The following is a 26,240-nucleotide window of genomic DNA, read 5'->3' on the forward strand; positions in this document are numbered from 1 at the left end:
AAATGATCCAATTATTTCTGAATTTAAGAAATAGGTTTATTGATGCAAATTTGTCAATTCAATTGTTATCAACTGATGTTTATTGATTTAGATTCAAGCGAGTAAATTCAAGTGTGAACCAAAATCGAATGAAAACAAAAGCAAAAAACAACAAAAGGCAAGGAAATAAAAGAAGCGACTTACCATCATAATGATCGCTTAGTTTGATCCAAATATCCAATGCCACAACTGATAATCAACTGGTTTATCCATTCGTGTTTACAATTAAAACAGCAATCATTACCATCGTCACAAATAAAATCATCAATTCCAAACGATTCCCCTTTTTTTCTTGACCTTTGTCATTCTTTTAGCCTTCAAATAGACCATTGATCAGTGCAAACGGTAAAGGCAATTATCATAAGGTTAAAGCTTTTATTTCACTTCTCATTTTATTGTTGTAATAGTTGACATACGATCATGTTTTAACCTCTGATCATTTCAAACGTCATTTTACAGTAATTTAACTACATTTAACATTCAAATACAATCATCAAAACAATCAGTGAAATTTTTTCACTTCACACAAATTGAAAGGTGGGAACAACAGCAAAAAAATAAAGAGATTCCTGAAACCATGAGACTGATGACTTGGGAGGTGAGCCAAAAGTTTCAGAGTATAAAATGATCTGTTGCCTGATCATTTTGATTAAATTGTGTTGTGTTAGTGGGTATCAAATGTACTCTTCTCGATACAAATCGTGTTGCTGAGCTTAAAATCGCCAGATCTTAGTGTGTATTAAAGTCGAGTCTTATCAACAAATTACAAAATGGATCCAAGGATTAACATTTTCATCATAACTGTTATTTCAATTGTTGTGTTAGGTCTTGTCCAAGGAAAACCAGTCGATAATAAAGCTAAAAGTGATACCAGTGATACACAGCTAAGACCAACTGGATTAAATTCCGTCATCCAAACTGAAAAAGATTTGGAAGGTGAGTTAGTGATAAGGTCAATTGAAAGTGATCGACAGCTTGAAAAGCTTAATATTTATGTAACTTACATCGATTTTTTTGGTTTGTGTTTCATTTAGCTGCTGCTGACCACTGGCACAAGCATCACGTTAAACATGACCACCATAAAGATGACCATAAACCTCACCACAAAGAGGTAAGAAATGTTAAATAGCTTCTTGAATTACGAAGTTGTTAACGATTTCATTACTTCTATTAGCATCATTGGCATGAAGGTGGGGAACACTGGAAGAAAAATGCTCATTCACATCACGATAAGGGTCACCATGAAGAGCATGCAGGTGATAAACATGGACATAAGGTAAGAAGATGATTCATCTAGATTGACCAGTTTGACTTATTATTGTTTTATAAAGAAACACCACAAATGGGACAGAGATCACCATGACCACCATTACAAAGAGAAAAATAAACATCACAGGTAAATAAATATGTGTTAACTTGGTGTAAATATCCAATAAAACGTTATCTTTTGTAGGGAACGGGAAGATGAACATGAAGGACACAGAAAAGACCACGGACATCGGGAAAAAGAAGATTGGGAGCACAAGAAAGAGGGTGGTCATGAAAGATCCTGGCATTGGGACAATGGATTCGGAGCTAAGAAGAATTGGCATCATCATGGAGGTAAATAATTTGAAAATAGTTTCTTTGTGATTCCATCCAACATTTACTTGACTAAATTTGCGTTTATTTTCAGGTGACTGGAAAGAACGAGATCATCATGGTGAGAAGAAGAAATGGCATGAAGAGGAACATGCAGTTAAACATGACGAGGATCATGGATCTAAGCATGAAAATGAGAAACACCATCATCACCATCATCATGATCATGTAAGTTTATTGTTAAATCCTGCGACTCTAGTCAACCTCTATTGATCATTGACTGATTATCTTTTGTGATATTTTTCAATATAGCATGATGGTGGAGGTCATCACGACCATGGACATAAACACCACGAGCATAAACATCATGGACACAAAAAGCACCATTCCCATCATGAGAAGCATCATCCAGAGCATCATCATGACCACGATAAACATCGTTGAAAATAATGGAATCCATCCAATCCTAATGTATCATTAAATAAAATATTTAATTTATTTTTTTCCAAATCCATTTCCATTTGTTCAATAGACCTAACGGATTGTCACCGATGTTATGACTGAATCAAATTAGATCATATCAAGAAATACCTGCAAAGGTTAAGGCAACGGTTATTTAGCATTACAGACTCCAATATACAGGGCTTTCAAGTTAAAGCCGTTTTGAATCATTAATAGCTTTTTTGTTCTTTGCTTGAAGTTTGAAATTTTCGGTGAATATTCACAGCCATTTAGAGCGAGTATTCATTTTGATAAAATTACAAGAGTTACCGCTACTTGGTACAATACTGATAAGTCGAAAGGTGAAAATATGCAAAACCTCAAACTTTCAACTTCGAGTTGAACAGTTGACAAAAAAATTTTGAACTTACCCTGACTCACTAGCGAAGTGTCCAAAGTGATCTAAATAAAATCTAAATCTAAATCTTCTCATCACAATTAGGTTTAATGAGTATTTAAGATTAAATGTTAGGCCAATGTTACATAAAATCGTTACCTGAAAGATAAAAGGTTCAAACTTTAAATTGCCGGTAAAATAGCGAGCCTGACTAACTACTGCCATCTATTGCACTTTTAAACATTTTATTGAAATCTATTAAAGCGCGAATTTTGGATGTAAGATTTCTTTAATGTCTGACTTTAGCTCGGTAATTGAAATTAAAATATTAATCATTTTATCATACAAACTGATTCCTAGTCACTGAATTTATTTTATAATTGCAGAAAATTGATTCAACTAAGTTGAGAAATTTTAGTGGTTCTTAGATAGCAATTGCTGCCGAAATATGATGTTGAAACAAATTAACGCTTAATAGCTGTAACAATAAAATTTAATCATTAAAAGGTTAACAGGGAATATTATTGACACCAAACCAATAATTGGCATTAATAAGCCATTGGGCTATTGTTTTGTTTATGAGTCTACTTACGTTTCAACAAGATTTACATTTAATGTTTATAATTTATTATTATCGTTAAAGGTGGAATGTTGAATAGTGTTACATAAGCACATTAATTGTTAATAAAATAAATTTAAAACAATGAGAACAGAAAATGAAAATCACCCAAGGCAATTAAATTGTATGAGTAGTAATTAGGGTTCATCACTTGTTTTGTTGCTGTTATATACACCAAAATTGTAATCCGACCTTAGAAAGTGAGTCAATATTTGTAACACAATAACTAATTGGCTTAAAAAATTGATTGATTGTCCCTTGTGGCTTGAAATTGATTGTCCTCAATTAAATAACAATGTCACCTAAAAACAAAAAACTAATAATAATAATTTAGTAAGTAAAATAAAGAAAGTCAAAATTGAGCAAAAACCTGATAACCGGAAAAATGAGTAAAATTGTATTTTATTAGACACCGAGCCTACTCGCCGTAGCCATTATCTGGTCTGGTTATAATGCGTACTCCACATTGACCTGAGAGAGCCAAGTAGCTCTAAGTCCAAACCTTGTCCAGTCATAAAACATTTTTTGTACCTTAAGAGTTTATCTTTTGGTCAATGAAAGGGTTCCATGCCATAGGTCGACATGCTCCCAGTACTAACCTTTTAAAACACAAAAGAAACAGAAAACCTAAATTTTGCTCATAACACTGAGTACACAAAGTGTTTAAATGTTGACATATCAGCACATAACAAATAAAAATTAAACAAAAACAATTAAAATAAACAATCAAATGGCGATCAAGTCAGTCAGTCAATGAAAATTGGACAAGTCGTAAGTCTAACAAGTTGTAAGTCGACTCGATAACATGTGTAAAAAACAACTCAATTTTTGGTGAAAGGGTGAACAAAACCATGAATTGATTGAAATTTTTGAAGTTTTCTCAAAAAGACTAAAAAACAGGGGAAATGAGTCGACTTATTCAGTTAGTGAATGTATTGACTAGTGTCTAGTTTTTATTGAATCAGAGTTTATTGTTATGAATATTTATGAATGAGTTGGTTACTATGTTGAAATCTAGATGTCAGCATAAACTATAAAGATTGGGCGGAGCTTCTGTTCTCATCAGGCTGTTAACAAACGGTTGCCGTTGAGAGAGAGAGAGAGAAGCAAGTAATTTAAAAAACTTTTCTTTACTATCACATTATCTTAATATAATTTAACATCATTCTGATCATCATTTAATCAGTGTACTTCAAATCAACAATTAACTCTATCTTCTCTTCATCTACGATTGTGTTTGCCATAGTAAATGAACATTAATCATCAACACAATTGAACAACATTATTCTTTGTTTTCGTCTCAACCATTTTTGTTTAACCTTCTCACTTGTTGAACATCACCAGTTTTTATATTGTGATCACTGTTTTTTTTGGAGGACCAACAACTGCACCAACAACCAACATCAACATCACACACTATCATTTACCTTAACTTTTTATGTGTTACCAGCGAAGGTTTCTTGTTCCTCTCTTTGCCTACCTTTTTTTTCCTTCTTACATTAATTGGTTTTGATGTATTTTGTTGTTTTTTGCTTCTCATTCTTCTAATTTTGGATTTGCCTTTTTCCCTCTCTTATCCACATTTCTCTCCCTTCTCCTTTTCTTCCTTTCTTTCCTTTTCTCTATCAACTTTCTTTTATATAATTTCCTCTTCTTTTTCTTCATTTTCATCACCAACATCACCATCATCATCTTTAATAACATCACCTGTTATAACGTTCAACTTAATATATCTCAATTATCAAATAGTTTTTCATTGTTGTCGTTCAAATAAGTATGGGCCCGTTAATCAAACAAAATCAACAGACTAAAGGATTTATCAATGAGGATAATTTCCCTGTGAACATTGTAATCTGCCAAGAGCCACTTGAATCAGTATACCAAGTTGACCCTCGACCATTTGCAAGGTAAGCCCAAAGCTGTGTTCCAATGGTCTTTTATTCAACCCAAAAATCAGTTTACCATCAAATTTTGTGCCCAACAATACATTTTTAGTTACATAATAAACTATGAAACAAAAATTCAACAGAACTACCGATAACAACCAGAATTATCAATTCATTTCTCTTTACCAAGACTAATGGGTAAACCCAAATGTGTTGATGATAAACTAATTTCAGCTGTATAACTGTTTAATGTTTTTTTCTCATTGTGTTTTTTGTCTTTTAATTGTTTACTTGTTTACCCACTCAATTGATCTGATTTCATTCTCTAAATCAATCGTTTGGAACCAAAAGAGAGAAAAGGAGAAAGAAAGAAAAGAAAGAAACGAAAGATAGAGAGTAAAAGCAGATAATAAGCAAGTGAGAAAAAAATGTTAACCTTGAACTGAAGCTTGATCTCATTGACTGCTGATTTTTTTTCCTGTTTATATCTGTTACATTAACGCAATTGACTCAATTCACTTTTCGTTTGTACCATTTAATCGCAATTTTCTTCTTTCTTTTTTTCTTCCTTATTTTTCTAAATTTGTAGAGGCAAGTTTGCACAAGTGAAAAGATGTCTCCATAGGCAAACAGGCATTGAATATGCTGGTAAATCAATCAAGAAGCGTCGACGATCAACCGATGTTCGCCATGAAATAATGCACGAAATTGGCGTCCTTTTGTTATCCCAAAACAACAATGGAATTGTACGATTACATGAAGTTTACGAGACTCCAACGGAATTCATATTAATATTAGAAATGTAAGGGTTTACTTCTGCTTCTCCAGGATCAACATGACAAGCGGAAAAAGCGTCATCATAAAATGTGAAATAACAATCAGAGCCATAAAATTGCAATACCATAATATATCAATCATTGATTAACCAGGAACCTGATACAGTTAAACAATTTGCCAACTTTAATTGACTTAGCCGTTTTTAAATATTGTATTAGACTTAAAACGAGCGATTCCATAAACTAAACATCAAATGCAATGGCAAAACGAAATGCTACTTGAACCAGTCAAAAGCTAATAATAGATATTGATTAAAGCTGCATTTTTGGCTATCAGTTGTGATTGTTATTTATTACTCTTTTTGTTAATTTTTTGTTCCATTAATTAATTTCTTTTTTCTCTTTCTCCTTATTGCGCATCTTACAGGGTAAAAGGTGGTGAATTACAAAGAGTCTTGGATGAAGAAGACACCGTTCCAGAGAAAGATGTTATCCGACTTTTACGTCAAATTTTGAAAGCTTTACAATTTTTACACAGCAATAACATCGCCCATCTCGACATCAAGGTAGGACTCGTTTAAATGCTAACCATTAACTTAAAACCAGTGATAAACCTTTCAAAGCCATTGTTAACTCAACACATTTTCAAAGGACACTTAACTCAAAACCATTGTAACACATATACTGAGCAAAATCCCGTCTTATCTTTATTGCCAAGATGAAAGGATTACTGAGAGTTGTATTTTGCTCGGTAGACCTTTGTTCACATAGAAAATGCACAATCAATTAATTCTTGCTGATTGTAGGAAAGATTATCAAAACTTTACCAATCATACCATGTCAAGTTCAGCTATTTAAATGCGCATCATTAGCTGCATGATACAAGTGAACTTATAATTTTACTCAATATTTCCTTTCTTATCGTCCATTCATTATTTTTCTTGCTCTTTATGTTTCCATTTTTTAGCAATTTTTTTCACTTTTTTTCTCTATTTTTACATTTAAGATTTAAATGCTATTTCCGCACGCATTAATATTTATTTAGCTGTTGCTAAAAACGATTCTGGATTCAATATTTCGCTTAAATTATTCTCATTTTTCTTCATTGTTCCATCCCAAGTTAAACTCAAGAAAAATTTATGAAACAATCTGAAATTAATTGCAAAGCAATTCCACAAGTTAGTGAAAAAATATCACATTTACAATAAGCTGACTGATCTTGTGAATTTACTGACTTTATCCTGATTCATGAATAATTTTTTCAATTTCATTTTTATGTTCTCTCCTTAACTATCAGCCTAATCAATTATCGAAACAGCAATTTATATTTTATGTTGTAATTTGCAAATTATATAAATTTTACTCTCATTGCCATCTAGTTAATAACCAAGTCTTTTCACGCTCAACACTTATGCAAAAAAAAACTTGTATTTTCATTGCTTTTCAATACTTTTTGTATGAAAAAGCTTTTTCCCATCTTTACTTTCTCGATTATCCGTTTCTAGCACCTTTTCCTCTTCGTTTGAAACGGAGGTTCTGATTAAGCTCATTTCAGTGAATCGCCATTTCATCTCAATTTATCACTTGATCCCTTTTCTTACCCTTGCTTTGCTCCTTTTTTTTCCTTATAATTATTTATCACTACTCTTTCATCATGATGATCATCAAAAACAACAACTTTAAATCTTATGAGATCCTTCACAATTACAGCCTGAGGAAACCTGAGGACACCATGAATAAGTGACCTCCAAGACAATCGTACAAGCGAAATCATGTTATGATGATGATGATGATGAAGATGATGATGAAGGTTAAGTTTAAGCACCTATCCAAAGTGAACGGAATATATAAGGAAAAGAAAGTTAGATTGATATTCAGATTAAGATTGGGGCGAGATAAATACAGATACTTATATCCGTTTGAGTTTCAAATTATGCTTCAATGATGGTGATCATGTTGACTGATTAAAACTAATTTTGAGTAATGATAGAACCAATTTAATTTGATCAAGAGTCAAACCTTTTTGCTTTATCTAAATAGTCACTGATTAATTTTTCATTTACGTGGCAGTTATCTTGACTATTATCATGCCATTTGAAACACGAATGTAAAGCAGGTAAAACCAATTGATTTATGTCAATTTGTTTCTTATTTTTGTTTTTTTTTTCTTCTTGTTGTTGTTCAAAATAATGTTAATAAGGTTAATAATATTAAACTATGAAAAAAATGGTTGCGAGTAAAATGTGAGTAAATTGTTCAAGATCGATAAGATGTACGCCAACCTGAAGATCCAGCTTCGGCTGACCAATCATTATATTTACCATTGGATTCCCTGTTATCCTTTTTCCTGTTTGGTTCAACCTTTCTTGAATCTTTATCATCAATCGACTCATTTTCATCAAAACCATTAACATTGCTATTGTTGTCATTACTTTGAAAATTGTCCTTGTTGTTGTCATCGGATTTGCTTTCATCTTCTCGGTTGTAGGTTGGTCGATCTGAATATTTAAGCGGCCTTTTTTCCGTGTATAAAGGTCGACGTCGATCCCTTCGTCTACTTATCCAGGGTATTTCAGTCTTCATGCCATGAGTTTCAATTTCAGACTCTTCTTTGCCAATGTTGTTCCATTTTTTCTCTTTCCAAAGTTCTTCCACTTTTTGCTCAAATAGCCGATGTTTTGACCTTTCGTAGCCTTTATCAAACGTTTTACGATCACTTTTGGTTAAACTCGTCTCTTGTGATGTTGCCTTTGAATCTTCGGGGTTGACTTTTACTTCATCTGATGTTGGATAGATTGAAATGTGTGACTTTATTGATGGGATTGAAGATGAGGAAGATGAAGGTGATGATGTTGAGGGTGAGGATGATGTTGACATTGAACTTGATGGTCGAGGTCGTGGTTTGGTTAATGACAATCTTGACCTCGGTATCTTGGCTCCATCTAATGGAAATATGTATTCCATTCCTTTAGGATCTGAGGCAGCTGATTTTGAATCGTCATCCAGTTCATTGTAATCATGACCTCGATGGGGTACAGAGTATGAAGAGAATGGTGAAAAAGGTCGATCTGATGAAATGTCCAAATTATCTGTTAAATCATCGATATCGGAGGATAGTGAATCTGGTGTTGGCATTGTAAACCGATAATTGTCAGTTTCTTCCGAATTTTCATATTCCATTGCTGAACTTGGATCATTATGATGACGATAATTGTGAACTGTTTGACGTTTTTTGTTAGCTGTTGCAAGGGATCGAGCCGATTCCCTTTCAATAGCTAAAACATGAGAAGAAGGCCGAACTGGTGGCCTCTTTCGAGGCGCTGGTTCCGCCTTAATATCATTTGAACTTGAAGTTAAAGTTAAAGCTGTTATTGTCGCAGTTGGTTTATTAGACTCATAAGTATTACGAAGTGGCACTTGTTGTTCCTGTGGCTGTTGCTGTTGCTGTTGTTGTTGTTGATGTTGTTGGTACTGCTGCTGTGGCTGTGGTTGTGTTTGTTGTTGTTGGTTAGTTGTGAGTGTGAGTGGTGACTGTGTTGTTTGAGATGATCTCACCTCATAAGATGAAGGGTTAGGAATGAAAATAGGGAACAATTGATTTTTTGGAACTTTGTTTAAACCTGGATCGTTGGGTTGATAAAAAATTATCGGTGGATTTTGTTGATTGAATTCAGGTTTTCTTTCATTATTTTGAACTTGATCTTTGGTTAAATGTGGTGCTTGGTTTCTTTGAGAGTTTTGTTGGTTCATTGATGGCTGAGAGACTTGATTTTGAACGGCAACATTTGCCATCATTGGTATTGGTACGGGAACACGAATAATTGCCGTTGCCGTATTTGTTGAATTCATTTTGACTGGCATTGGGATTAGATTAGGATTACATGGAATCATTGGATGAATGACAGGCTTGTTTTCCGATCCACTGAAAACGGGTCTCACATCAGGTACATGATGAGTAATTGATTGAATAACAGGAGCACGATTACCATTTGTATTGTGAACTAAACCTTGTTGTCGTTGACCATTTTGATTCGGTGCAATGAAGCGATTGCCCACTTGAGCCATTCCAATCTGAGCCATTTGAGGTTTATTACCCTGTGACTGAGTCGATGAAGTCAATGGAGATGGAGACATATTCTGATGACTTTGAAGCTCATAAAATTGTACCGGTTGATAATTGGGTTTAATTTTCCATAAACGAAGTTCATCTTCACTTCCATCACCAGTAATGGTAACTGGCTGTAAAAGACCAGAATTTTTAAGATAAGTTGCATCGTCTGAATGTTCATTTCCAGAGACGGTCAAAGTCTCGGGATAAGTTCCATCTGAAAAGGGTTGATCATGGCCAGGACCATGATATCCATTGAGTCCCTGAATATCGACTAGTTGATAGTTTTGCTGTGAACCTTGATTGTTGTTTTTATTTGATGAACCTTTTAGGTTCAACTGAAGTGCATGATGAGGTGCTTCCAATAAGAGTCCAGCCGATGCAGCTGAAGTAAAATGTGGAATCGGTTTCAGGAAACTGGTCAACTCTATTGGTTTCACTTCAATTGTATTTTCCTTTGGCCAGCGAAACAATTTGGTCCTCAATGAACCGTCAATCACTTCACCAAATTTAGGCAACAGTCGAATCGGTGTTTTAGGCACAAAAATACCATGAGTTTTAAGCACATTACCAAATATTGAGCGACGAGAACCCAGGCCAGAAGAGATGACAAGGAAACTTGATTGGTACGGAATCATTGAATTGAATAGATAAATTGTCCATAAAAGTTGAATCAATCGATGAAACATTATCACTTCAATTAATGAAAATACACTAACAATTGATTAATTTTAAGTGTTGATTAATTTGTTTTAAATTAACTTGCTTTCAAGAGTTTTAAAGATTAGTTTCACTAAGTATTGAAATACATAAATGGCGATAAACTGTGATTTAAGGTTTTCCAATATCAAGTGTTTACTGTTTTAGACAAAAATGAAAAGTCAAAGTGTATTGACTTGATTAAAGTGCCGATTGAATCGGGCAAACTGATCTATCTTGCTGGTCTAACGTTGAGCTCCCGTTTAGAGCCAAGTGTGTCAGAAAATGATGATCGATAAACTGTTTGATTGATTAAAATTAAAAATCAGATGATTCGCGTTAAGAAAAAAAATGAAACCTGGAAAAGTGTTACAAATATCAAAATATTGTGAATTTGTGTGTGACTGTGTCTACTTGTTGTGGGCCTGAATGAAAATAGCATCAATTGTTTTCAGTCGATTCTGAACACATGAAAAAGGTTAACTCGGAAACAGGTTAACTTGTAAAAAATATGAGCAAAAATGTCAACACAAAAGCAGCAAATTTAAGTATAAAGATCTGTATAACTCTTTGTTTTTTTTTCATGAAAAGTGTTTGCAGTAAAAAAATCAATAAATGAAATGAAGCGTCAAAAATTCAGTTACATGATGAAAATGAGTTGAATGAAAAGATGTCTATGTCAAGTGCCAAGTGAAAGAAAAGTTTCAATTTTCTTTCCTTTTCATTATTATCTATCATGAATTGTTGTCACTCTGATAGAGACTGAATGCTATTATTAGCCCAATTTGAAACTGTTATCATCGGTGTTTTTAGCGCATTTATGACCGTTTTCATTCTCATTCATTTTGCTCAAGTTTATTGTTAATGTGATTTATTGAAGCGAAGACAACCTTTCTCTTTTTTTTGTCTAAAACGCTAATATACAAAAACAATGGAAACCATTTAAGACCAAACTTGATCAATTGTTTTACCTGATCTTATTTAGCCACTTATTTAGACACATTGGGCCAAATATTGATCGATTGATTCGACTTTTGATAACAACCTTTCAACAGTTTCCAAGTCCAGTTGAAATAGTTTGCAATCCTTTCGATTTGGTTTTAAAGTCGATTAAATTTATCAATTGAATGGTTTCAGATTAGTTGATACCTTTTACCATAGATTTAATTGCCTGTTTCATTATTGCCATGAAAAATTGATTCAACTCGTGATGCAGCAACTGCAATGATTACACTTTGATTAATTATAGTTAATTCTGGTATTTCAATGGCAAAGATAAAATTTACTGTTTCATCAAATGTGCTAAATGAAAATGTCAACTGAAAATTTTGGACTCAAGAGTCACTGAAATCTGGATAAAGTTCAAGTGAATTTTCAACAAATTATAAACTCAACCTTTTAACCTCTGAAAGGGTGAAAACTCTTTCACCAAGCCTGATGTATCATCATGAAAATCAACTTTTCCATGAAATTTCAACAATAATGTTTACTTGAACATTAACCGTCTCTACCAATTGATTCATCATTGATCAAAGTTTGTTCATTGATTAGCTAAATCATATGATTTACCAGTTTGTATGATTGACCTGTAAATGACTAAACTTGATAAAATAAGTTCCAATATGATTAATTCAACTTCATTTTAATGCTTTAAATAAAGTCTCTAAAATCGTTTAATTGTATTAACTGAAACTGTTAAAAAAAGTTAATACAATAATCAAAGTACAAACTAACCAGTGATCATTAATGTCCAATTATGCAAACCGCATCTATTTAAATATCTTTGCGGTCATTTTGAGTTAAGTGCAAAAGATTATCATTTTACTTGGACAATTTTTTCTCATTAATAAAAAAACACTGAATTTTGTCACCTCAAGATAGATCTACCTGTTGGTTAATATTGTGAGTTTACCTTTTTTTTGGTAACATTAACCAAGAATCAGTTCAATGAACCAGCTTCTGATCATTAAGTTTTTTAGATTAAAATTAATCATGTTATCATTAAAATTTGACCATTCACTTTCAGGGGAAAAAAACAAGTTGATCTTTAATTGATCAGAATAATAACTGACATTAATCTACCTTGAAGATGATCATTTTCATGATCCTTTTCATCGAAAATTCTCACTCTTTGTATTAGAAGCAAGCAAAAAAACTCAATTTTCATGACCATGATAACTAGGAATAACCTTGAACAATGATTATGAAAGTGAAAAACTGAATCTATTTGAATTTGTAAACATTAAATGTTAACCAAACATGGTTATCAATTTGTTAATCACAGGTTGCAAGTGTTCATCTGCATTTCAATTATAACATGGGAATCTTAATGACAACCCAAATTGTTATAATGAATTGCTGATCATTTACTTATCATTTTCATCTTCACTTATTCATTCATATATTTACATATATTGGGTTAATGTGGGTTTACACTCACTCAAAGTACTATTGGTAGGATCAATTTTGGCATCAAGTTATGTTAACCTTGCAGCTTAATTAGTTTGTCAGTCACAATTTATCTCAACAGTAATTTTGAATACCAGAATGTATCATGGAAAGGTTCATCTGAGTAATCCTTTTGTGATTTTATCTCATCCATTTATGAATACAATTTACAATCGTTTATTGAACAATTGAATTGCAAAATGAAACAAAAAAAAGCCAAACAATGATGGAAATGATTCTTATAAAATTTGGTACAATTGATGATGTTATGTCAGTGAATGTTAATTGTTGAATATTGATTGTTGCATATCCAGTGATTTAGTGTTTGGTTGTAAAAAAATAAAGCTTCAAAATCAAGGTTAAGGAAGTAATTCATTTCCAATCAAGGTATTATTCATTGTATCAAGAGAATTGAAAATTGCTATAAAAGGCTTTTCAAGCTTCTTTTTATTTCTCAACTTTTCGCCAAAAAATAACGTATTTTCATCTCTATGAACTTATCGGTTATCAATTGCATCTCTGCTTATTCAACTATTTTGTTTTTAAAGCAACTTTCAATCGACTTTGAAACATCTTGAAAATAACTCTGAGCTCACCTTGAATCAACTCTAAACCCAATTTAACTTTGAAATTGGTTGAGTTTTCACTGAATATTTTACTTGGAAAATTTTTCCATGGATTCAGTCTCAATTTATTGTCTCTTGTTTCAAGGATTTAGTCAAATTTTAAGCATTCTTGGTGTGCATTCAGTGCACTCTCAGTTTGAACAATCTTGATTCTTAATTGTTGACATTCCGTGAGTTTGTTTGTTGCTAAGTTGAGTCGACAGTTGATGTTGATGACAGAATTATCATTATCACACTGAATCCACAGCTGAATACTTACATGCACATTGACAGTGAAAGTCAATAACGATGAGACAAATTAACAAAAATTACTCTATTATCGCAATCAACTTTTGTCTCTTGTTATTTACAGTCTGGAAACAGGTGAAGTATGAACACAAAATGAGCTTAACTTTTGTTTCACACTTACGTACCTTTTAAAGATGCACATTAAACAATAGTTATGTTGATTACCAAGCAACATAATTAATTTGTAACCTTGATTAACAATCCACACTAATTAACTTTTGATTAAACTTTCCTTCCATGTTTACATTTAATCGATAATGAATTTCACTTTTCAATCCTTTGCTTACAACCTGAGAAATTACAGAAAAAATTTTCATCTTTTTTGATTGAAAAACTCAATCAAAATTATCACAATCAAATGGCTATAATTGGAGGAAATGAATTGCTCAATTTAAATGTTACTTCAATTCATAGACTTGTATGATTTTCATGAATTAATTCAATTGTTCTGTTTGAATATGTTTAGAGTTGATCATTGAATGCTTAATCATGCAATAACCGAATCAATATCAACTTAATTTTCAACCTTTACTCCAAATCAAGGATTATCAAATTGTATCAACAATTTTTGCCATGTTTATCCAATCAAATGATTCCAATTTAAATTGAAATATATTTATATGTATTGAAATTTACGGTCAAGGTTCATGAATTGAACACGAAGACAAGAAAAAAAAGAGTTTAATAGTTAATTGGACAATTGGTGAGAATGAAAATGAATTGAAAAATCATGATCAAGCTTTAATGGTGCTCTTAAATTTATCATTGAATTGGATGAATTAAACTGTAAAATCAACCTCGAACTCGGAAAGAAAGTAAATTACTGAAATGATATAATAATGAAAAAAGTGGTGAAACGAAACGCTTTGATTCGCAGGAAAAACGAAACTAATTGTTGATGAAAATGAAACTTTTCATTGACTAACATAGATTTGCTTTTGTGTGAACAATCATGAAAATTGAGGTTTCCAAAAGTATCATTAGCAGCAATTTATGTTTATTATTGTGATTAACGTTAAATTTAATAATAACGATTCTCTACAATTGATTTTATTCAATTTGTCCAAGTCAATTATCGATATTTAATTGTTAACCAATCTGGGTTACATGAAAATAATGAGAGTTGATGAGTTGCAAATTGTTACAGTTAATTTGTTAATTGTCATGATGATGGTTATAACAATGATTATTGAACAATTTGCGTAAAAGTTGATTGTTGAACATTGACTACCAACTTGAAACGGTAAAAAGATGGAAATGAAAGAAATGCAGAGAATAGTAAATTGAACAATTTTAATTGTTGAAAAATGGATTTACAGATAATTTAGCAATTATTTGAGTTAAATGTTTTAATTTGTTAACATTGAATGTTGAGTTGTTTAATGGAAAAGGCTTTGAAATTGATTTTGCAAATATCATCATCTATCATCATATTGCTGAATGATTGAAATGATTTGCTTGTCTCACTTTTTTTTCATCTTACTTTCTTCATTGAGACTGAATGAGCCATTAACCTCAATTTTGTCATCATCATCATTGGTCACCAATTGTTAACTAATCATCTAATTGGTCACACAATTTATTTGATTCATTTTGTTTCACTTTGATAGCTTGATTCTCATTTTTGCTTTCAACTCGTTCAAAATGAAGGTAAAACTAAAAATTAAGGTTAATGCAATGAATATGTCACACTAAAAAAGGTAGATAAAAGGTGAAGATGAAAGGATGATGATGAAAATGATGAAAATGATCAACAAGATAAAGATGAAAAAATGAGAAAAGGTTGAGGAATGGTTGAAATTGAATAGCCCAGGAGCAAAATTTTGCAAAATCTTTTATTACTTTTCCCATTCAATCCATTTTGCTAACAATTTACAATCTAATTTTTGTTAAATATTATTGATTCAAATACTTTAACAATTTAATATCTATACATAATATTATTACCATTTTGGTAATTTTGTGTCAAAATTTCTCCGAACTCAATAAATTTTCCGTTAATTGCAAACGAAAGGTCTTGGCCTGAATGTCGCCCCAAAATATACAAATTTTTAAAACCAACGCATCAGGAAAAGCTGATAAAAAAGAGACTGAAAACGACAGAAAAAAATGAACTTTTACATTATTTTTAAGCCTTTCATGTTGACTGTGATGACCAGTTTTTTGGGCTTTAATAAGCTCCTTCAGACTATCTGATAAGATTTTGTATTTTCAATAATTCCTATGATAATTGTTGCCGAATTGACACTGTTACCCGTTCGCGACAACGTAATTACAGCTTTTAGGCCGAAATCAAATGTTTCATTTTTAATTATTTTCAAGTTTTTTTGACTTATTTAAAAACGTAAAAAACTGCTCAAAGGTGTCTTTGAGTTAGCTTGTAGTTTCAATAAATTACATTGTACATTAATGTTTTGAATAATGTTATTTTACAAAGTGATAGTTACCTAGTTGGGTTGAGTTTAAAAGCTACAAAATTTTGCATCTTTTGTCGCCTTTCCTATTAATTCCCTAAATTTTCTGACAATTGTGTAAAAACCTGGTGTTCGTGGATCACCACATTCATCAAAAGCTCCTGAAACAATGCCTACTGCGTAATAGCGTCCGTCTTTTTTGTACATTAAAGCACCACCAGAATCACCTCTACATGCATCACCTCCAGTGCTTTTATCAACACAACACATGTGAGTATCATGTACTTTGGGTATATCATAACGGTCAGGGTCTTTCTTAATGTCAGGATTGTTCCTTATGAAATAATCTTTGATCATTTCATTGCATTTGGGATCTAAAAAAGACAAAATAAAATGGTCAACTAAGAGTCAACTCGCGATTTTCTGGACAAACACTTTATCGCGATACAAGCTACTGAATTGAAAAGCAAAGTTTGCCAGGAAAAAGAGGAATCAGATAACGAAAAATGTTGCTACTTACTTGGTATATATTCAACATTGACATGCATTAAAAGTGTCGATGTATCCATATTGGGACCAAGTCGACCGAAACCAGCCACAATTAATCGTTTATATGGTTCATCATCTGATTTAGGCAAGCATATGGGACGTATTTTTTTGGTAAAATTAACTGGATTGGCTAATTGAAGGATGGCAATGTCATTGGAGAGATCGTATTGTTTATAATTGGCCGGATAATAGAAAGTGTTGACCTTATGGGCTGTATTTAGTTTACTCAAATCATGCACTCCAAGATACACCTCGGTTGCCTCAATTTTTCGTACTTTGGTTTGAGTTTCCATTATACAGTGAGCTGCTGTCATGACATGTCGCGAGTCTATCAAAAAGCCGCCACACATGCCATATCGAGTGCCACCAACTTTATCAAAAAACCTGAAACAAGATAAACATTAGGTTACAAAATCTTACAAAAGTTAAGCATTCCAAATAATTTACCTCAAGTGGGCCATCCATGGATACTCATCAGAAAAAGCCACTGATCCACCATAAATTTTAGATGAAACTGGTTCGCCACCAATTCCACAATCTAATTGAACGATCAAAATATGAAATATTTGAGAAAAGGTCTTTTCATAATTTACTCAAGTCTCGTCAAGAATCTGAATCTAAATAATCACGAATACTTACCACAATCTCCTTTGGAATAAGCTAACTTCGGTAAAACGGTCATGATTAAAAAGCACCAATAATATTGGCGATAATGAACATGGGCCATGGTTTTTGATGGATGAAAGACTTGCGATGGAAAGATGGACAACAATAAACCTTCACTTTATCCAAGTCTGATTGTGGTAAATGATCAACAGTGGACACTTTTAATAAGCATTTGGAGGCAAGTTGGCTTTTAACTCAACAGTGTTTTAAACTCACTTCTTGCTTAACTTAATGCGATTTACGAGATGTGTCGAGATGAGATGGTTATCACAAAGTGAGTCCAAAAATTGGACGGAATTGTTATTTGACCAATTAACCCGTTTTCTGGTTAAGGTGTGTTCAATTTAATGATAGCAATTTGATCTACATCTTAATCACATTATTTGACAAATCTCACTCATTTGTTTACCATTCATTTGCAATTTTATTCATTCCATTCTTATCCAGATATCTATTAGAAAAGCTTTAGTTCAAATAGTTAGTTAATTTTAATCAACTAATTAAATTGTCACAATGAAAACTCTGTAAACAAGTCTGACACTTTTTTTCCTCACTTTCATTCATTTGCTTTTTCCTAACGTTTTTTAGATACTTTTTTATTCAAACACAATTTCCAAATTCAATTGTCGTTTTGGGTTAAATTTATGGGAAACAATTCAAATTAAACTCTTTCAATCCAATGGTGTCAAAATAATTTTTTCAATTGAAACAAAAGTCAATATTGGTTACAATTTACATTTCAAGTTCAAAACAAATACTGAGCCTGAATTGCCCTAAATTGATCAACAAAGAGCAACATTATCAATGTAAATCAACTTAATTTTTTAACTTTAAGATTGGACTATCGCTCTGGTGCAACTAGCCAAGACTAGTTGGACTTCCTATCAATAATGGACAGTATCCATTTATTGGCATTTGTTGATTGTTAACCTTTTGCAAGTTTATCACTGGTTTCTCCTCATTTTTGTTTCCATTTCAATATTAACCTGAAAAACCTGTAAAACTGTCATTTACAGTTGGTGTTTCTGTTACTTGTTTTCCCGTTATTTTAAATTCACACTAACCTTTGTATTTGATTGTATTTTTATTCAGCCTCAAAATCTGTTGTTAACGGGTCCTTTACCTGATGGGGAAGTTAAATTGTGTGATTTTGGTATTTCAAGATTAATCACTGAAGGAGTTGAACTGCGAGAAATTGTTGGTACACCTGATTATGTCGGTAAGTTATTTAATTTACCTTTTGTTTTAAATTTGCCAGTTTTTACCAACATTCAAGGAAATGCATTTTTGCAAAATTCATTTTCATTTTCATTCAACTATAAACTTAAAATTTTAAACGCAAATTTTTACAATTCAAAAAAGTCATTTTAAGGCCATTTTCAGACTGAAATCTCTCGACTGATTTGACAGTTTCTTATTACTCAAGCTCATATTCATTTGTATTAAATTGATTGTTAAATAATCGCAATTTTATGTCAATTGCTATGAAGATTATCTCATAGCTTTGGATTGAGTTGAAATTTCAATAAATTTTGCTCTTCTTTCTGCCATTTCCAATGTTGATGTTTCCAAATGATTCAGATCGAATCAATTTCTTATATAATTTGCATTTTCTCATGTATTGAATATCTTTTCTTTCTGCTCATCCAGCACCTGAAATATTGCATTATGAAGCTATCAGATTGGAAACCGATATGTGGTAAGTTTTCATTTTTACCTTTTTTCTTACCTTTTTTTTCTCTTCTCAATTTGTTTATTTCTTTTTCTTGCTCTCTTTTTCGGACTTACTTTTTGTTACCATGAAATGAATACTGAATATCTCCTTCAGCCTTATCATCATCATCTGCTTGCTTGCTTATTCTTATTCTTTCATCTGTTTGTCTGTCTTGTCAGATTAATTGATGTCTGATAATTTTTCAAGTGATTAGAATGATTTAGCCAAGAAAAAAAGAGAATGAAAAAGAAGGCTACTTTTTTTTACTTACGAACTAGTTTTTTAAGAGCATCTCAAAGCCTCAGGATATTTGCTTGTAGCATCCAAACTGAACAGTAGCAACAAGATCTGAATGATGATAACAAATTTTTAAGATGAATCTAGAATAAGCCTGATTGGTAGATGATAGAGGGTAAGAAAAGAAAGAAAAGAAATGGCAAAAACATTGAAGACCTTTAAATTGCCTTTCTTTCACTTGCTAACTAGTAACATTATAACATGATGCTATATGCTATTTACCTGCATTTGCTCGTCCAGGTCACTCATTAACTCTTCCGTTCTCCTCCTCAATGGCTCTTGCTTTTTTTTATAACTCTGCTTTTCTTCTGTAAACTTACCTGTTGATTCTCACCTTATTTTTCCTCCCTTCCTACCTTCCTTTCCTGTACCCACCTTGCATCCTGTCTTTGTTTCACTCTTCAACTTTCTTCTCATAACTTGGGCTTTGTGTGATGGCCATGGTAAAACTCGCCGAACCTTGTTTCCTTTAGTTTGCTAAAAAAATGAGCCAAAACCTCACACAGTTACCTTTTCTTCCTCATCTTCTTCTCCCTCCTCCTTCATCTTATGTTTTTCTTGGCTCATTTTAACGAGTCACTGTTATACATCAATGGTACGGAAACAGTCAGTTTTATTGCAACCTTAAACTTCATTGTGTTGCAGTTGAATGGATCAATGAACTTGTCCAGGTTTACCTAATCTGTGAACGTTGAAGATGTACTTAGTATATGATAGCGATAGATAACATAGGTAAAAGGTCTTGAAGTGTCAAAACTCATAAAAATCGTATCCATTTATATCTTTACCGCTTTTTAGTTACCAGTTGAATGGACAATCATTTTTATCATTTTCAGTCTTATTGATATTAACCTTGTTATGCTTGAAATAATCCTTAAGTGTAAAGATGAAAATCAAACTAGACTTTGAAATGTATCCAGTAATTGATTCATTATCATTTCTTGATCACATTTTTTTGTTGTCTGTTTACTTTTCGCCTTGTTTCACTCTTGCTATTGACAATTATATCTGTTTGCCATTGCAATTTGCTGGAGCGCCAAAAAAGCTGTGAAAAAAATAGAAGCCAATTTGCATAAAACAATTTCAATTATTTACTCTTTTTCCCATTAATTACAATCAGCCTGGTGTTGACTTTTGCCAATTTCATTCACACTTTTAATAAATTGTTGGTTATCATTCATCACTCTTACCACTGTTTACTCATCATTTTATTTACCCTTTTCAGGAGCATCGGAGTTTTGACCTACGTCCTTCTCACTGGTTACAGTCCATTTTCAGGAGACACCAAACAAGAAACCTATTCAAACATAACCAACAGTAAACTCGAGTTTGGACCAGAGTTTGAAGGAATATCTGAGAATGCCATTGACTTTATTAAAAGTTTACTCGTTAAAGATCCAAAGTAATTAACTTAATTGTCAATTGTCAATCGATTGTCATTTTTTTTCTGTTTACGTTCACAGTTTTAACCATTTTTCATTTTATCTTTTTTCTCCTTCCTTTTACTTTCTGTGATTGCTGACAATAATCAACTTTATGACGATGGTGATGATTTTGCGATGATGCGGATATCAGGAAACGACCCACTGCCAAAGAGTGTTTACAACATGTTTGGTTAAAGGAAGATGTCGATGATCTGGTTGGGGTTAATGGAAATTCAAATAACGGTTCATTCGAGGTTTTACCCAAAGTAGTCATTGAAAGTAATAAAGAGAATCAATCAATGGAAGATGACATTAATAATTACATTCACATCAATGGAAACAACAATGTTAACGATGTTAAAGTGAAAGACAAAAATCGAGACTATTTTATCCTTAAGATGACCTCCCATTCAAATTCAAGTGAAAGTAAATCGGTTCCAAATACTCCGTCCTGTAAACGATTTATGATCAGTGAGGAATCATCAACATTGGTCAGATCGGCGTCAACTGAACGGAGAAACCATTCAACCAGTTCAGAAAAGTCTTCAACCTCTTCAACCATATTGTTTGAATCCAATTCATCAATTACCTCATTTTCATCATCAACAGCAAGCTACGAGTCACCATATCATTTAGTCTTCCGAGAAGATATCAGAGATGAAAGGGTCAGCTTTATTTATTGAGAAACACAAACCATTAAAATATTATATAAATAATAACACACCAAACACACAAAAACAAGACCTCTGCACAGCTATAAAGGTATAGCCATGAAGATGAATTATTTCAACAGATAATCTTGATGTGTTATCCTGAAATTTGGCAAAGGACAAAGTGAAACAAGATCTCTACATAATAAATAAACTAAACTGGGAAAAGTTTGCATTGTAAAAATACCGTAACTACTTTTCATCTCTTCTTTCGAGTTATTATTTCACCATTATTATATATCTTTGCACCTTTTCACATTTACCTTAAATTTTGAAATTGTGATAAAACACACAATTTTTTCCTTCTTTTCCTTTCTTTGTGCGTACATTTTTTTTCCTGCTTTCAATGGATTGACCATTAAATAGTAGCAACTACCAACTGAAATCATCATCAACTTGGCCCTATGCAAACAAAATAAAAACAAACATAAAGTTATTCCTTAACTATTACCACCTACACAAAGCATTGATTTACCTTGAATATTATTTTGCATGAACCAAGAATCATCAGTCAAATCACCTTTTTTTGAAATGGATAGCAATGATTGGCAAAGGAAAACAATCAAGCAAAGTGACTCAATTTTGTTTCTTCTCAATGGCTTGATTCAACGACTCCTTGTGACTCTCCAAGTGCCTGTTGATCATTTATTGATTACTGTTTAACCACGCATTTCCAAGCTTTTACATTGTATCCCTGTGATCTCCGTCTCTTCACTTTGGTAGCTATAAACTTGAAAAGGCCAACGTTTTTTTGAAGCTGTTTTACCCATGTCTCCATCGTCAATCGCGATCTGACCAAACCTGATCATAGTCTGATGATATTTAAATTAATATTGTGTGTTAAAAGAGCCACATCGAAAAAACTTGGCTAATAACTATTCTTCTAATTACATTACACATTGCATTTCAATCATGGTGACCAAATCTTGATTATCATCGTTTACGTCCAATTTATTCGTGCCTTTTATACATACAATCACACAAACATATATATATATAACTATATTTATGATAATCTATTATCAATCGGTATTGTCACCAGACAAATAAAACCATGTAACAAGACGTAAATCCACAATCAATATATTTAATTTAAACAGCAACAATGAACGTCCAATTTGAAACTTTTTCTGTCCAAAACAGTTATAACAATAAAATATCCAATTCAATTAAAAATGGTCTCCAATATTTTCCGCTAATTTATATTAATGTGATCGGCCTCTCGGTTTGTGAAGTTTACAGCTTGTTGATCATTTTGAGCGATTTCTCTACCAGAAACTGGAACCAACCTGAAATTGAAATTGAACAAAATCTGTCAGTAAATGTAAATGAAATTACAGTCAATATTCCCAATCGTCATTTGGTTTTCATTGATTTCGATGAAACTTTGATTGGAAAATTCTGGGCAAAGCTGAGAAAAGGCAAATCCCAAGACTTTATTTTGGGCATACTGACCGTATATGATATTGAATATGAGGGGAAAAATGATTGAAACAGTGAATACAAAATGTAAAATTGATCAATAATTATATACTTTTTACATTTGAGGCAAGAATGATAATGATAAACCGATGTTTAATAGTTTAGTTATAATCATTAGCTTCCAAATAAATTTAAATATTATGTTGACCCAACTCAGGAATAACCTTAAATGTTTAACCTCTCATTTTCATTTTCATCATTATCATTATTTCTTCCTTGTCACTGTTTTACCACTTATCCCATTTATAAACGTTATTTATTTATAACATTTGCTACCAACCCACAAATTTTTCATTTCAACATCTATTAACATGATTGAAAACAACAGCAACAATTAGGTGAAAGTTGAAACAGGTATCTTAATCACTTTCTTCAATCCTTTTTCCCACATCAATCGACCTTTTGGTGATATAGTTCAAGGCAAACCTTTGACAGCAAGTAATACATATTGATTTGGCGTTATGTTGACATTTCATGAGATTACAGGTTAAACAGCACCACCATTGATCACATCAAGTTGTTAAACATTTGTTAATCCTAAACACAATATTCACAGCATTTCCTAAGCATCAACAATCAACAAGTAGTGTCATCAAATCAGCATAGTTCATTGTACTTGAAAAAAAAGTTGTCATCTGTTGAAAGACTGACAGTGAACACGTTTAACAGTAAATCCCTATTTACATTGAAATTGGTGAGGCAAGCAACAAAGCAACAAGGACATGAAATGGGAAGATAAACAAGATGACTAAAGATGATTAAAAATGACGGAAGATTACAATGAAAACAATTAAGATTGCCAATTATAAACACAAAATATGAGCATAACTCACATCCATTTTTGCCAATGAACTTTAAGCTCATCTAGAGCTGTTAGTGAGTATTCGAATACTCGATTATTCGATTATTTTTCAGCGTGAATAGAATATTATTCGAGTATTTCAGATGATCGAATACTTGTATCCGAATATTTTGTGGATTTGAAATTTTTTTACAGGTTTTTTGACCAATTTCTGTTCAATTATGTGTAATTTTTGTTAAATTTTTACGGGTTTTCTCTTACTTTAACCACATGCGAATATTCGACGGATATTCGAATGAGTATTCGAATAAAAAAAAATATTCGAATGTGGATTCGAATGTAAATATTCGCAAAACTATCAGCTCTAAGCTCATCACATTTTCATTGCCATCTATTGTTTTAATCCTAAACCTTTTAATCTCTCTGTAACCCTTTTAGTTACGATTGTAAATCTTTATCCTTTAAACCTTAAATTAATTCATCAACTTGATCAGTCTCGGATTAAAAGATTCAACAATAAAAAAAATAGGTATAAATGTGACTTAAATTGAACGCCAACGAATTTTAATCAAGTCAAATTTTAGGTTTACTAATACAAAAGGTACATTTTCATCAAGCTTGTTACCTTGGCTATTGTTTAAGCCTAAACCTAAAAATCTTGCAATTTTGTGAAAAATTGAATTTCAACTTAATCGTTCAACTTGAAACCGTTTAGCTTAACAATGATAATGATGCCTGTAAACATTGAAGGTAAGTTGACTCATTAAGATTTGTAATCATCATGATTAACAATTTATTTGTGCAGCTTATGAAGAAACGCTGGAAAAGCAAGAAAAGGCTGGAATACAGTTTTACTGGTAATCAACCCAATCATCATTAAAAATGGTTTGATGGTTTGTATTGTTTATTAATAAACCTCCAATCAGCAAGGTCAGATAAACATGAATCTGTCAATGATTTTTTTTGGAAACTGTTCATCACTTATCATCTCCTTTATAAGACCTTATGCAAGTTTGTGATTCAATCTCAACATCATCTAAATTTTTCATAATAAACAACAATTTTGGCAGCTCATTCATTTAACATGGATAATTTCAAATGCACTCATCTCTTTCCTCACAACTGCAAATTCATCAGCATCATCTTGTTCATCTTTATCTTCATTTCTGTACTACACTTACAAATATTTGAAATACTAGTCTCTTAACCATTGCTTGGTTGCTCATCATCATTTGTTCATCTAGCAATTTTTCCTAGTGAAGCTCATTCACACTCAAACTCACACTCATCGTCATCATCAAGTTTCCATACCTCGACATGAGTATCAATAACAGCACTTAAAGAACGGTTATGATCAGAAATACTTTACAGCTTTGCTCTCAATTTTTCAAATGTCCCATTTGTGTTCAACAACCGTTTTTGGTTGATAAAGCAAATTCATGAAATATTTCTAGCTACAATATAACAAGACTATTATCAGTCAATGGTTTATTCAGACTGAGTAGATATGCATAAAAATAGGAATTTAGAAAATTAGACAAAAATTGATTTTAAAAATTACGGCAAATGATTTGATTTTCCCTCCATTAACATGGACGCACTTTTTTGCCATTGTTGTTGTTGGTTATGCTCTTTGTTTTGGGTTACGGTTAAAACCAAAATACTAAATTAATTATTAAGTGAATCTTGGGTAAGATTAATGTTTAATTTTGATTAAATCCTTAAAATAGATTGTTTTACTGTTCACTCAATACCTTGTGTTTAATTGCTCATCTCTTTTAGGTTATTAGCTGATCTCTTTTTTCGATCTTGGTTTCTTTTGGCTTTTCCACTTCTCACAACAAGCTAAAATAACAGTCAACGACATGAAATGAAACAATTTACAGGATCAAATGGAATGTGTTTTCTAGGAATTTAGTTGATTGAACAATGGCCAAACCTGATTATGCCAAATGGGTTTAATACATAAAAAGCAAATTTTTCCAATCCAAGCTGTTGTTTTGACGATTGTTTCTTGGTTATGATGGTTCTCTTTTTTTTCAAGCTGATTCCTGTATGATTATCATGGTTTACTGTTTTCTTTTTACCAGGAAACAAGAATTTTTAGCATTTCTTTGGAGCTTGCAAATTGCTTGTTGATATAACGGTTACAAGTATTTAAGATTGATTAGGAGAAAGAGGATAATCTATTTATATTCATGGTGATGATCAACAACAACATTTGCTATTCAACTATCAAAGTCAAATTTTATTCCCATCTTCAACTGTTCACAA

General features: G+C 32.1%; 3 protein-coding genes and 3 long non-coding RNA genes across 7 annotated transcripts; 3 read left to right on the plus strand and 3 right to left on the minus strand.

The window, feature by feature from the left end:
- The first annotated feature begins 661 nt into the window (after window positions 1-661).
- Window positions 662-2,130, plus strand: LOC107370049 (uncharacterized). Its single transcript, XM_015938024.3, has 7 exons — window positions 662-975; window positions 1,074-1,150; window positions 1,214-1,315; window positions 1,371-1,435; window positions 1,493-1,641; window positions 1,715-1,848; window positions 1,933-2,130. The coding sequence occupies exons 1-7, from the start codon at window positions 810-812 to the stop codon at window positions 2,062-2,064; spliced, it is 825 nt and encodes a 274-aa protein (XP_015793510.2). The 5' UTR covers window positions 662-809; the 3' UTR covers window positions 2,065-2,130.
- Window positions 2,131-3,062: 932 nt separating this feature from the next.
- LOC112538695 (uncharacterized) lies at window positions 3,063-3,955 on the minus strand. Of its 2 annotated transcripts, none has more exons than XR_016197852.1 (2): window positions 3,500-3,955; window positions 3,063-3,393 (listed from the first exon to the last, which is right to left on the minus strand). It is a non-coding gene; the product is annotated as an uncharacterized LOC112538695 (long non-coding RNA). The 2 variants fall into 2 exon arrangements; XR_016197853.1 differs by having other exon boundaries at window positions 3,063-3,379; window positions 3,500-3,949.
- A 220-nt stretch (window positions 3,956-4,175) lies between these two features.
- On the plus strand, window positions 4,176-22,858 carry LOC107364244 (serine/threonine-protein kinase 17A). The gene is made up of 8 exons (XM_015931587.3): window positions 4,176-4,532; window positions 4,827-4,984; window positions 5,553-5,765; window positions 6,167-6,305; window positions 18,630-18,756; window positions 19,188-19,236; window positions 20,774-20,950; window positions 21,124-22,858. The coding sequence occupies exons 2-8, from the start codon at window positions 4,854-4,856 to the stop codon at window positions 21,653-21,655; spliced, it is 1,368 nt and encodes a 455-aa protein (XP_015787073.1). The 5' UTR covers window positions 4,176-4,532; window positions 4,827-4,853; the 3' UTR covers window positions 21,656-22,858.
- Window positions 16,244-17,696, minus strand: LOC112538670 (venom protease-like). Its single transcript, XM_089266077.1, has 4 exons — window positions 17,511-17,696; window positions 17,319-17,409; window positions 16,843-17,255; window positions 16,244-16,696 (listed from the first exon to the last, which is right to left on the minus strand). Exons 1-4 carry the CDS (start codon window positions 17,596-17,598, stop codon window positions 16,371-16,373), a joined length of 918 nt encoding a protein of 305 aa, XP_089122203.1. The 5' UTR covers window positions 17,599-17,696; the 3' UTR covers window positions 16,244-16,370.
- Window positions 22,477-24,006, minus strand: LOC112538693 (uncharacterized). Its single transcript, XR_003081992.2, has 2 exons — window positions 23,445-24,006; window positions 22,477-22,971 (listed from the first exon to the last, which is right to left on the minus strand). It is a non-coding gene; the product is annotated as an uncharacterized LOC112538693 (long non-coding RNA).
- Window positions 24,007-24,575: 569 nt separating this feature from the next.
- LOC149094364 (uncharacterized) lies at window positions 24,576-25,884 on the plus strand. Its single transcript, XR_016197851.1, has 3 exons — window positions 24,576-24,716; window positions 24,772-24,859; window positions 25,749-25,884. It is a non-coding gene; the product is annotated as an uncharacterized LOC149094364 (long non-coding RNA).
- Window positions 25,885-26,240: the final 356 nt, after the last annotated feature.

Source organism: Tetranychus urticae, chromosome 1 (genome assembly GCF_039701765.1).
Source record: "Tetranychus urticae isolate SD_2017Ah chromosome 1, NJAU_TeUrti_SD_1.0, whole genome shotgun sequence".
Taxonomy (NCBI): Eukaryota; Metazoa; Arthropoda; class Arachnida; order Trombidiformes; family Tetranychidae; genus Tetranychus; species Tetranychus urticae.

Bases quoted from the DNA above. Each gene is read 5' to 3' on its own strand.
- LOC107370049 (XM_015938024.3), top strand. From the start codon at position 810: ATGGATCCAAGGATTAACATTTTCATCATAACTGTTATTTCAATTGTT. The intron at 1,436-1,492 runs GTAAATAAATAT...TATCTTTTGTAG, and splicing joins GAGAAAAATAAACATCACAG to GGAACGGGAAGATGAACATG. The intron at 1,849-1,932 runs GTAAGTTTATTG...TTTTCAATATAG, and splicing joins ATCACCATCATCATGATCAT to CATGATGGTGGAGGTCATCA.
- LOC107364244 (XM_015931587.3), top strand. From the start codon at position 4,854: ATGGGCCCGTTAATCAAACAAAATCAACAGACTAAAGGATTTATCAAT. The intron at 18,757-19,187 runs GTAAGTTATTTA...CTGCTCATCCAG, and splicing joins TGGTACACCTGATTATGTCG to CACCTGAAATATTGCATTAT. The intron at 20,951-21,123 runs GTAATTAACTTA...TGCGGATATCAG, and splicing joins TTACTCGTTAAAGATCCAAA to GAAACGACCCACTGCCAAAG.
- LOC112538670 (XM_089266077.1), bottom strand. From the start codon at position 17,598: ATGGCCCATGTTCATTATCGCCAATATTATTGGTGCTTTTTAATCATG. The intron at 17,410-17,510 runs GTAAGTATTCGT...TCGTTCAATTAG, and splicing joins TTATTCCAAAGGAGATTGTG to ATTGTGGAATTGGTGGCGAA. The intron at 16,697-16,842 runs GTAAGTAGCAAC...TGTCTTTTTTAG, and splicing joins CAATGTTGAATATATACCAA to ATCCCAAATGCAATGAAATG.